The sequence below is a fragment of the Rhinatrema bivittatum genome, unplaced genomic scaffold, assembly GCF_901001135.1.
Source record: "Rhinatrema bivittatum unplaced genomic scaffold, aRhiBiv1.1, whole genome shotgun sequence".
Lineage (NCBI taxonomy): Eukaryota > Metazoa > Chordata > Amphibia > Gymnophiona > Rhinatrematidae > Rhinatrema > Rhinatrema bivittatum.
The window spans coordinates 1-12071 of NW_021820338.1; the positions used below are offsets into that span (position 1 = coordinate 1).

General features: G+C 47.9%; 1 protein-coding gene across 2 annotated transcripts in view; it reads right to left on the minus strand.

Annotated features, from left to right (window-relative positions):
* Positions 1–52: 52 nt before the first annotated feature.
* Positions 53–12071, minus strand: part of LOC115081512 (oocyte zinc finger protein XlCOF6-like) — a 36153-nt gene continuing 24134 nt past the window's right edge. For both annotated transcript variants that reach the window (XM_029585965.1, XM_029585964.1), the window contains exon 4: positions 53–2461. In XM_029585965.1, the coding sequence (XP_029441825.1) occupies positions 615–2461 (1847 nt within the window). In that variant the 3' untranslated portion in view covers positions 53–614. The remainder of the gene's footprint in view (positions 2462–12071) is intronic.

A 12071-nucleotide genomic window follows, 5' to 3' on the forward strand; every position in this document is an offset into this window, starting at 1 on the left:
TATCTTAAAATGTGAATCTATCCTCATTCATTACTCGTATCGATCGCTGTGGCATCCCGTGCCTATCAACACAGTGACAGTTGTTATATCATCATGATATTGTTTCTGTTTCTTATATCCTATTCTGTTCTGTATCACGTTGGATTCACTGCTTGCTTAATAAAAATCTTTAATTACAAAAAAAAAAAAAAGAAATAGCAGTGCATTATCTCCTTTCTGGCTTCAGAGTTCCTTTGGTAGTAGATAATCCGCTTCATTTTTTCATTGACTTCCGTGGTTTATCTGCTGCTGTAGTGGATTCATGAACAGCATCAACATGGCCTACCTCAACACTGGGGTTTTTATCGTCACCTTTAGATTCAGCACTATCACTACCACCAGGGCTTAGACTAAGGGTGGGTGGCCTGCAGCTAGTATAAATTTTATCTTTTTGCTTCTTGTCACACTTCAATAGTAGTAGTCACCTAGCTCAGATTGAGTTTAGGTATTATGCAACAGGATCACCATGTGAAGGTACTCAGCAAGACTTGGTGAGAGATACTTACTCCACCTGATTCTCTTCAGTGAGAATCATTTCATGCTTATTCAGGTTTGAGTTCCCACTGAAGCATTTATTACATTCGGTGCATGTAAAAGCATTTCTCTCCTGTATGGATCATTTCATGGCTTTTCAGATCCGATTTCCATCTAAAGCTTTTATCACATTTGGTGCACGTAAATGGTTTCTCTCCTGTGTGGATCCTTTCATGGCTTTTCAGGCTTGATTTACAATTGAAGCTTTTATCACACCTCATGCATTTAAAGGGTTTCTCTCCTCTATGGATCCATTCGTGCCTTTTCAGTTCCAATTTCATACAGAAATTTTGATCACATTCAGTGCATTTAAATGGTCTCTCTCCTGTGTGGATTCTTCTTTCATGGTTTTTCAGATCTGATTTCCACCTGAACATTTTATCACACTCAGTGCATGCGAATGGCTTCTCTCCTGTGTGGATCCGTTCATGCCTTTTCAATTGGGATTTCACACTAAAGCTTTTATCACACTCTGTGCATGTAAATGGTTTCTTTCCTGTGTGGATCCTTTCATGTCTTTTCAGTTCTGATTTACAACTGAAGCTTTTATCACACACAATGCATGTAAATGGTTTCTCTCCCATGTGGCTCTTTTCATGCCTTTTCAGGTCTGATTTACACCTGAACCTTTTAATACATTCTGTGCACATAAATGGTTTCTCTCCTGTGTGGATCATTTCATGCCTTCTCAAATCAGGTTTCGAACTAAAGCTTTTTTCACACTCAGTGCATGCAAATGGTTTCTCAACCATGTGGATCCTTTTGTGCTTTCTCAGGCCATGTTTTGAACTAAAGCTTTTATCACATGTACTGCATGTAAATGGTTTCTGTCCCAAATGGGTCATTTCATGCCTTCTCAGTTGCGGTTTTGAACTAAAACATTTATTACATCCAGGGCATGTAAATGGTTTCTCTACTGTGTGAATCATTTTGTGCCTTATCAGTCCATGTTTCAAACTAAAGCATTTATCGCATTCTGTGCATGTAAATGGTTTCTCCCCTGTATGGATCCTCTCATGCCTTTTCAATTGGGATTTTGAACTGAAGCTTTTATCACACTCCATGCATTTAAATGGTTTCTCTCCTGTGTGGATCCTTTCATGCACTTTCAGACAGGGTTTTGAACTGAAGTGTTTATCACACTCAGCACATGTAAATCGTTTCTCTTTCATGTGGATCCTTTCGTGAAGTTTCAGTTCAGCTTTCAAAGTTAAGCTTTTATCACACTCAGTGCTTATAAATACTTTCTCTTCCGTGTGGAACCTTTCATGCATTTTCAAACAAGGTTTTGAACTGAAATATTTATCACAGTCACCACCTGTGTACGGTTTATCTCCATTGTCAAACCTTTCATACTTTTTCAGATGAGATTTCAGCCCAAATATTTTATTATACACTGTACATGCAAATGATTTGTCTCCCTTGCGCTTTTTCATTTTTGAGTTCCAGCTAAAGCTGTTATCATAGTCGGTATATGTAAATTGCTTTTTTCCTGCGTGTATTTGTTGGTGCATTGTCAATTGTGAATGATAAATAAAACTTTTATTACATTCAGTACATGGAAATGTTTTATCACTTGCATGAATCTTCTGGTGAACTTTTAATATTAGTTTATCTACACTTTCACTGAATGAAAAAGGTCTCATCCCAGTCTGTTCTCTCCGATGTTGTGTGCTTTCCTCACAGGGCGTCACATTCTCAGTGGAGTCTCCAGTCGGGTTTCTCAGCCTTTCCTCTGGGTTGCACTGATTCCAGTAGTTTTTCCCCCAGTAACAGCATGGGCAGGTATCCTCTACATCTTTCTCTGATGCCGTTTTAATCATTTCCGGATGTTTGGTGGGATCCTCAGGATGTCTCCCCTGGTGTGTTCTCTTGGACTCATCAATTTCTGGATAAGAAAACAAAGGACAGACATTACTTGATTTAAGGGAGACTCACAGTGACAATGGGCAGGGTTTTTCTAGCATTAACATCTCAGAGGGAACAGGGGTGTAAGGCAGCTGCATCACCTCCTTTCTGCAGCTTTCTGGGATGAACTAGAGCACCTCGCTGGGTCTCAGAGGAGGATGAAGAGGACTGAACAGCTCAGCACAGTCAGGTGTATAAACTCAGTTCAAGATGTTAATGGAGGTCTTCATGCACAGATTGCGTCATTGAAGAAGAAAGCAAGTGAAGTCTTAGCTCTTGATCCCTAAAGGCAAGGGGGAGGGGAATGAAGTAAGGCATAGGAAATTAGGTTCTTACCTGATAATTTTCGTTCCTGTAGTACCAAGGATCAGTCCAGACTGCTGGGTTATGCCTCCCCTCCAGCAGATGGAGTCAGAGAGAAAACTGAAAGCACCCCCTAGATATACTGGTGTGCCACCTGCCATCCTTCAGTAATATGTGATATCAAAGCAGAAGAAATGGATCATCCTTCCGCCAGAAATAGCCAAAAATTAACTATGGCCACTGGCTAGATCAAGTAGTAAAACTCTGCAAAAGTAAGCATTAACATCGCTCAAACACTACTGAGCCAACCAAGCAAACAAAGCCAAAAGGCAACGAAATGAACCGTATCAAGTTATCGATACCTGAAAGAGTGGAAAAGATACTGTTACGAGCGGACTCTCCTGAAACACCATTACTGGGCGGGCGTCTGGACTGATCCTTGGTACTACAGGAACGAAAATTATCAGGTAAGAACCTAATTTTCCTTTCCCTGTACGTACCAGGATCAGTCCAGACTGCTGGGATGTACCCGAGCTGACTTAAATGGGGTGGGACCCCGAGAGTCCTGCTCGAAGTACGCTGCTTCCAGAGGAAGTAGGTGACAGCCCTCGAACATCAACCCGATAATGTCGAGCGAAAGTAGGCAACGACTTCCAAGTGGCCGCCCTGCAAATCTCTTGGCTCGAAACCAGGTGACTTTCTGCCCACGAAGTCGCTTGAGAACGGAGAGAATGGGCCTTGAGCCCCTCAGGAACAGCCTTACCGCCACCAATGTACGTGGCAGCGATCGAGCCCTTCAACCAACGGGCAATAGTTACTTTGGACGCCTGAAGCCCCTTCCTGGGGCCATGCCACAAGACAAACAGATGATCAGACCGTCGAAAATCATTGGTAACTTCTAAATATCGCATGAGCACTCGACGAACATCCAAACGTCTCAAATCTGACCCTTGAGAAGACTGTAGTTCTGTCGCCGAGAAGGAAGGCAATTCCACCGTCTGATTTACATGAACGGCCGATACCACCTTAGGTAAGAAGAAGGTGCAACGACACACCTGAGTCCGAAATACGCAAGAACGGTTCTCTACATGAAAGAGTTTGCAACTCAGAGACCCTACGAGCGGACGCGATCGCCACGAGAAACACCGTCTTGAGAGTTAAATCCTTTAAGGAGGCCCGCCTGAGAGGCTCAAAGGGGGCCGCATTGAGGTCTTTGAGAACCAAGTTCAAATTCCAAGACGGGCAAGGAGGCCGCAGCGGAGGACGCAAGTTCCGAACACCACGTAAAAAGCGTGCTACGTCTGGGTGACAGGCGAGAGAGGACCCTTCAACCTTTCCTCTCAAACACCCCAGAGCTGCTACCTGAACCCTCAGAGAACTGTAAGCCAAACCCTTCTTCAAGCCGTCCTGCAAAAACGTAAGGATTTGAGCTATAGAAGCCCGGCGTGGTGCAATCTTCGAGACACCGCACCAGGAGTCAAACACCTTCCACACTCTAGAAACATAGAAACATAGAAATGACGGCAGAAGAAGACTAAATGGCCCATCCAGTCTGCCCAGCAAGCTTCACACATTTTTTTCTCTCATACTTATCGCATAAGTAAGCGTAGTAGAGGGCCTCCGTGCCCGAAGCAGTGTGGAAATGACAGGCTCAGAATAACCCTTTTTCCTTAATTGTCTCCTTTCATAAGCCTAGCCGCCAGACAAAAGCGATCCGCCAGATCTAAAAATACCGGCCCTTGCCGAAGGAGGTTCGGAAGATGACTGAGACGTAAAGGCTCGTCCATCGCAAGATGAACCAGATCCGCGAACCATGGTCTTCTTGGCCACTCCGAGGCCACTAAAATCACCCGACCACGATGCGATTCTATGCGTCTTAACACCTTGCCGATCAGAGGCCATGGAGGAAATACATAGAGGAGGACGTGACGAGGCCATGGAAGCACGAGTGCATCCACTCCTTCCGACCCGTGCTCTCGCCTTCAGCTGAAGAAACGCGCCGCCTTTGCCTTGTGCCAAGTCGCCATCAGGTCTAGGTGCGGAATCCCCCATCGTAGGGTGATGAGACTCATTGCCTCGGATGAGAGCTCCCACTCTCCAGGGTCCAAGTGTTGTCGACTGAGATAATCCGCCTGAACGTTGTCTACGCCTGCAATGTGGGTGGCCGCGATGCGGGACAGATAACGCTCCGCCCAGGTCATCAACAACGCTGCTTCGGTCGCCACCGGTCGACTTCTTGTACCGCCCTGGCGATTTATATATGCTACCGTGGTTGCGTTGTCCGAGAGGACTCGAACCGCCCGATCGTGTACCAGGGGCAGAAGGTGGCGCAAGGCTAGACGTACCGCTCTGGTCTCCAGACGGTTGATGGACCAAGAGGCCTGGCAAGGGGACCACGTTCCCTGTACCGCTCTTGATTGACAGACCGCTCCCCAGCCCGTTAGATTGGCATCCATCGTCACTACCACCCACTGAGGAGGATCGAGATCTACCCCCTGCAAGAGGTGGTCCGGGATCAACCACCAAGCTAGACTGGACCGAGCCGGTTCCATCAGCGGCAACTGGGCACCGTAATCCCCGGTTTTCTGGTCCCAGCGAGTTTGCAAAGGACGCATATGCGCAAAAGCCCACGGCACCATTTCCAGAGTAGAAACCATATGTCCAATGACCTGCAAATAACCCCATGCCATAGGGAAGGGGAGATCCAGTAGGTTCTGTACCTGAAGCATCAGGTTCTCCAGTCTCTGCTGAGTCAGGTATACCTTGCCCACCAAGGTATCGAAACGTGCTCCCAAAAATTCCAAACACTGACTCGGAACCAGCTGGCTCTTTGCAAAGTTGACTACCCAACCTAGCGACTGCAGTTGCTGAACCACCACCTGGACTGCTCGCTTGCACGAGTCCTCCGACTTCGCCCGGATAAGCCAATCGTCGAGGTAGGGATGCACCAATACTCCCTGACGGCGCAGGAAGGCTGAGACTACGACGAAAACCTTGGTAAACACTCTCGGAGCTGTGGCTAACCCGAACGGGAGAGCGCAAAACTGAAAGTGTTCCCCGAGCACCATGAACCTCAGGTACCTCTGGTGGTGCTCCCTGATCCCAATGTGAAGATACGCCTTGGCCAGATCCAAAGAAGCCAAAAATTCTCCCCTGTGGACGGCCGCAATAACAGATCGAAGAGTTTCCATGCGAAAACGGGGAACGCGCAAGGCCCTGTTTACTCTCTTCAAATCCAAAATTGGCCGGAACGTACCTTCCTTCTTTGGAACCAGGAAGTAAATGGAATACCGACCTGTTCTGGTCTCGTCCGGCGGAACGGGCACCACTGCCCCCAGGGATCGTAACCGGGCCACGGTTTGGGCTATTACCAGTTGCTTTTCCGGAGGACCGCAAGGAGATATAAAAAGATCCCGGAGGGGCCGAGCAAAATCCAACTCGTAACCGTGACGCACCACGTCGAGGACCCACTGGTCTGAAGTGATCTTGACCCATTCCTCCCAAAACTGGGATATCCGGCCTCCGATGCGTGGGAAGGAGGAATGGACCCACGCGCCTTCATTGCACAGGTTTGCCTGTGGCCAAACCCTGCGAGGAACCCATTCGTTGTGGTCGTCTACCTCGAAAGGAAGGAGTCCAAGACTGAGACCTGGGGCCCTGCTGCCTTTGGGGAAAAGATCCACCCCTTCCCGTGCGAAACCGGCGTTGCCCTCGAAATCGGGACCGCGTGTTTCCGAAAGACCGCAATTGTCAGGGCTTGTCCTCCGGCAACTTATACACCTTATTGTCTCCCAAGTCTTTGATGAGTTGATCCAACTCCTCACCAAACAACTTCCCCTTAAAGGGAAAAGAAGCTAGTCGCGACTTAGAAGAGGCATCTGCCGACCAACGACGGAGCCACAATAGTCGTCTGGCCGCAACAGCCGAGGACATAGTGCGGGCCGAGGTCCTTAGCAAATCATACAGGGCATCCGCTGTATAAGCAACCGCCGCTTCCACACAATTGGCCTGCTCCGCCTCTTCCGGCGGGAGTTCTTGGGTGGTTAGTAATTGTTGCACCCAGCGCAGTGTGGCCCTCTGGACCATACTGCTACAAGCCGCAGCCCGGACTCCTAAAGCCGCTATCTCAAAAATGCGCTTTAATAGGACCTCTAACTTCCGGTCCTGGAGATCTTTCAAGGCTACCCCTCCCGTGACGGGAATGGTAGTGTGCTTAACCACCGCAGCGACTGCCGAGTCCACCGAAGGGACCTTAAAAATCTCTAACGAATGCGAGGGCAGAGGATATAATTTATTCATTGCCCTGCTAACGCGCAGGGATGCCTCTGGAACCTCCCATTCCTTAGATACGATCTGTAATACCTTACAGTGCAAGGAAAAGGTTTGCGGGGGGGGGGGCTCTCAGACCCGCCATAGCTACGTCCCCAGTGGAAGTATCCGTGTCCTGCTGCGGCGCCGGGATCTCCAGCTCCTTCAAAACATGAAGAATCAAGTAGTTCAGCTCGTCCCTGCCAAACAGGCGTAAAACCAGGGGGTCGTCCCCTTCGAGAGACCCCTGAGCGTCGGAGATGTCGGCCCCTGCCCCATCCGGTGAGCCCTGAGTGAGATCCGGGAACCCCGGATCGTCGGCACCCCCAAGGGAACAAGCTCCTGATTTGCCCGGAGCTTCAGCCTTTTCCTGGTCTCCCGATTTGTCCTGCACCGAGGACACCTTAGGCACTTTTAGAGGGGGGGGGTTCGTCTGGCTCCCAGCCTGCTTCTGCCTCCAAAAAAGCCTGGTGCATCAACAGCACAAACTTGAAGGAGAAAGGTACCTTCCTTTTAATTGATCCCCCCACGGGACGCACAGGAGGGGGGGGGGGCTCTTGGGGCATCAAATTCGGAGCCACTATGAGGACTCAAAGCCGGCAGTGAAAGCGGAGGAAAATCCTCCTCCTCAGACGCAGAATCAACATGCTGCCTCGTGGACAAGATGGCCGCCAGCTCCCCCTCACTGGGAGGCAGGGCCGACGATCGCGGCGCCGACAGCCTCCTCAGCCGCGCCGAGGAGGACGGATCCGCGCTGCTGCAGGCTGCGCTCGGCCCCCGGGAGGGTCCCTCGCCCCCGGGAATGCAGCGGGAGCAGAGACCCTCCCGGGAGAGTCGCGCCCCTGCCCTACCGCAGGCCGTGCAGGCCGAAGAACGCGGCATCGAGGAGGCAGAAGAAAAGCGCGCCAAAAATAGGAGCCCTGTGCAAGCGCCTCTAACGCCGGGTGAAAACCTCCACCCCCTCCGGAGTCCCTGGTCAGGATAATTACCAGCGCGGCAGGCTAGGGCTGGAAATGGATCACTCCCTGCTACCAACAGGGCTTATGTGTCCTGCATCCACTTTTTATTCACTCACTCTCTTTCTTTCTTTTTTTTTTTTTTCAAGTAAAGCCCTCTTCAGATCAAAGTCTGGAATCACTGTACTTCTGGGGGGGGGGGAGGGTGACCGGCCCACAGGTAAACTTTCCCCCAAGACCAAAAGGGACACTAATCCGGGTAAAACAATGAGAGCCAAGCTCTCAGTGCCTGCCTGTACGCTGCGCTAGCAAAACCAACAAACAACTGCTACAAAAATAGCAACTTTTTTTTTTTTTTTTTACACTAAGCAAGGAAGAGAATAAAACCAGTTGATCTAGCCAGCACAGTTATAAAAATCATAAAGAACACCTGAAAGATTGTTTTAGTCAGAACAGACAGGACCGCAGGTTATGCCTCTCAATCTGCTGGAGTCAGAGGAAATACTGAAGGATGGCAGGTGGCACACCAGTATATCTAGGGGGTGTCTTCAGTTTTCTCTCTGACTCCATCTGCTGGAGGGGAGGCATAACCCAGCAGTCTGGACTGATCCTGGTACGTACAGGGAAGGGGGTATCTTGCTGGTGTGGCGGATACTACCCTTGGCAAATAAGACTTCAAAATGTGATGCAACTCCATCACTGCTCGCTGCTTCAACGGCAGTGGGGAAAGAGGAAAGGAGGAATTGGATTCAGACAGCAACCAACAAAGACATGAACTGTAGGGTCTGGGAAAACACAGGAGCATGGGGGTAACTTGCGTGATGCCCTTAAGCAAAAGCCTGGTGCTACACTTTCTGATGCAGCTCCAACACTGAACATTCCTCTCTGATTCAACGGGCGGGGGGGAGGTAAATTGGTCTCAAACAGTAACCAACAAGAGCCCTGACCTTGGCAGTCTGAGTAACTGATAGCATGGGAGCTTGCTGGGCAGACTGGATGGGCCCTAGGGTCCTTTTCTGCCGTCACTTTCTATGTTTCTATGATGTCATTTTAATTGTTAAGATATACAAGAATTTCAGAAAAAGCCATTTAAAATTAAAACGATCCTTAAGAACAGGAGTGATGCTCTTTGTAAGAAACTGATGCCAGAAGACTACATCAGATGGATTTTTTTTTATTATTATTTCAATTTTAAGTAAATCAGTGACATTAATCACTAGAAACTGCCTAAGCATTTTTCATGAGGACACAAAATGGGAGAAAACTTTTCGTAAAAAGGCCCCTTAGACCATAAGTCCCCCGAGGACAGGGAAATACCAACTGTTCCTGAATGTAACCCCTTGAGCTACCAATGAAAATAAATCTAAACCTAAAATACATAAAGAGATATTGTACCAGGATTTCTATTTCTCTATAAATAAAGCCTGTTCCATATAAACAGGAGAGAGCTGATCCCTGGCCCCTGCAGAGTCCCAGGGCAGGGGTAACAGGAAGTAGAAGCCGCTGTAAGCAGGGACTGGACATTATCTCTCAGCTCAATCTCTGCCCTGACGCTGGTGAAGTGCAGGGAAATGAAGGTCGTCATGGGTTCCCCGAGGAAGGAAAAGATCAGACAGAGCTGGGCTGAACCCTTCAGAGCTTGTAAACAGAGCGAGCACTCACGCACCCCCCCATGCGGAGAAACTCTGAACCCAATGAGAGCAGGAGAGGAGAAGGATTTGAATGATGACGTCTCAGTACCCAAAAGAGAGGCCCTACAGAAGAGCAGAGGGCAGCAAGTAAAAGGAAAAGACTGTAAAGGACTCTGTAAGCCCAAATCACGCAGGGAAAAGACAAAGGGGATCTGTGGACCCAGACCACGAGCCTTCATATTGCAGAGAACAGGAGAGATAAACGTGTTCTTGTTTGTAAAAGAACGAGGGGAGACTTATTCCAGGAGATTCTGTCACGTATCTTGCCACTGGGATGTCTCGTCTGAGGAGAAGCGATGCAGTGCATTGGAGTAAAAGTTATCAAGGCGAGGATGAGGACTGTGAATGAGCCCCGTCCCAAGACTGAAATCTCAACCTAACTCCCAGGAGCCTCAAGGGAATAACAGAGATAGCAGCAGTGGAGGATAAACAGTAGAAGAATATCAGAATCTGCCATACTGGGTCAGACTGAGGGCCCATCAAGCCCAGCATCCTGATTACAACAGTGGCCAATCCATGTTACAAGTACCCGGTAAGACCTAAATAATAAATAAATCCCATGCCTCTAATGCCGGTAATAAGCAGTGGCTATTCCCTAAGTCAAACTGATTAATAGCAGGACGGCTGCCAAGTTACAGACATCATCAAGAAAATGAAGCCCTCATCGCACCCAATAGACCAAATTCCGACCAAACTCCTTCTTACAATTCCTAACATCATCTCCAAACCTTTGGCCGACATTATAAACTGTTCACTCACAAACGGAACAGTCCCAGACGCCTTGAAAACAGCCTCGCTGAAACCTTTACTAAAAAAACCCAACCTGGACCCATCTAATCCCACAAATTTTCGCCCTATCGCTAACTTACCTTTCATAGCCAAGCTAATGGAAAAAACTGGTCAATACTAGACTCACAGACTACCTCGAATCCCACGACATCCTATACCCATCGCAATTCGGTTTCAGGAAACGCAGAAATACAGAAACTCTCCTACTCTCATTAACTGACAACATCCTGTTGGGTCTAGACAAAGGTCAATCATACCTTCTAGCTCTGCTAGACATCTCGGCAGCGTTCGACACAGTGAACCACACAATCCTCATCGACCGTCTCATGGAAATAGGTATCTCAGGTGCTGCTCTCCTCTGGCTAAAATCCTTTCTAAGCGACAGATACTACAAAGTAAAAATAACTAACAAGGAGTCTCACCCTGTAGCTGCCAAACAAGGAGTTCCCCAGGGTTTCTCGCTCTCGCCGACCCTATTCAACATATATCTTCTCCCCCTATGCCAACTCCTCGATAACCTCAACCTCACATACTTCATCTATGCGGACGACGTGCAGATCCTAATCCCCATCAAGGAACCCGTCTCCGACACGCTAAACTACTGGAATAGCTGCCTCCACGCCATCAACCTCCTTCTCACAAGTCTCTGCCTCGTTCTCAATACGTCCAAGACCGAACTGCTAATCATTTCCCCTAATGATAACAACATACTAACATCAATACTAACATACCTCTAGTAAATCAAGGGAGAGACCTTGGAGCCTTCCTAGGCTCCAGAATAAATTTTAAAAAATTCATCAACAACACCACCAAAGAAGGCTTTTACAAACTACAGGTATTAAAACAACTTAGACCTCTCCTTCACTTTCATGACTACCGTTCGGTCCTTCAAGCCATACTATTCTCAAAGATAGACTATTGTAATGCACTGTTACTTGGTCTCCCGGCCTCTTCTACCAAACATCTTCAAATGCTGCAAAACGCTGCAGCCAGAATCCTCACAAACTCCCGCCGCATGGACCACATCACCCAGATTCTAAAAATACTTCACTGGCTACCCATTTGCCACAGAATTCTCTTCAAGACACTTACTATTATACACAAAACCTTATTTCAAGAATCCTCGCTCCAACTCACCATACCCCTCAAACCACACTCCTCTGCAAGACCCACCAGATCTGCATATAGAGATTCCCTCCAAGTTCCCCCCCAAAAAATCCATTTTTCACAACTCTATTGAAAAACGGGCACTATCAACTGCTGGACCGCTTCACTGGAACTCCCTCCCGCCAGATCTCCGCCAGGAACATTGCCATATCACATTCAGAAAAAAATTAAAAACTTGGCTATTCGCCCAAGCTTACCCCTAAAAAAGCCTCAGGGTCACCCACACAGTCTCTTCCCTCACGGATGCGTCCATTTCCGCAACTCAAAGGAACTGTTGCCTGACTAATTGCACTATCTTATAACTTGCTTACTTTCATATACACTAGATAAATCTGTAAATTTGCTTAATTTCATATACAATAGGTAAATTTGTACA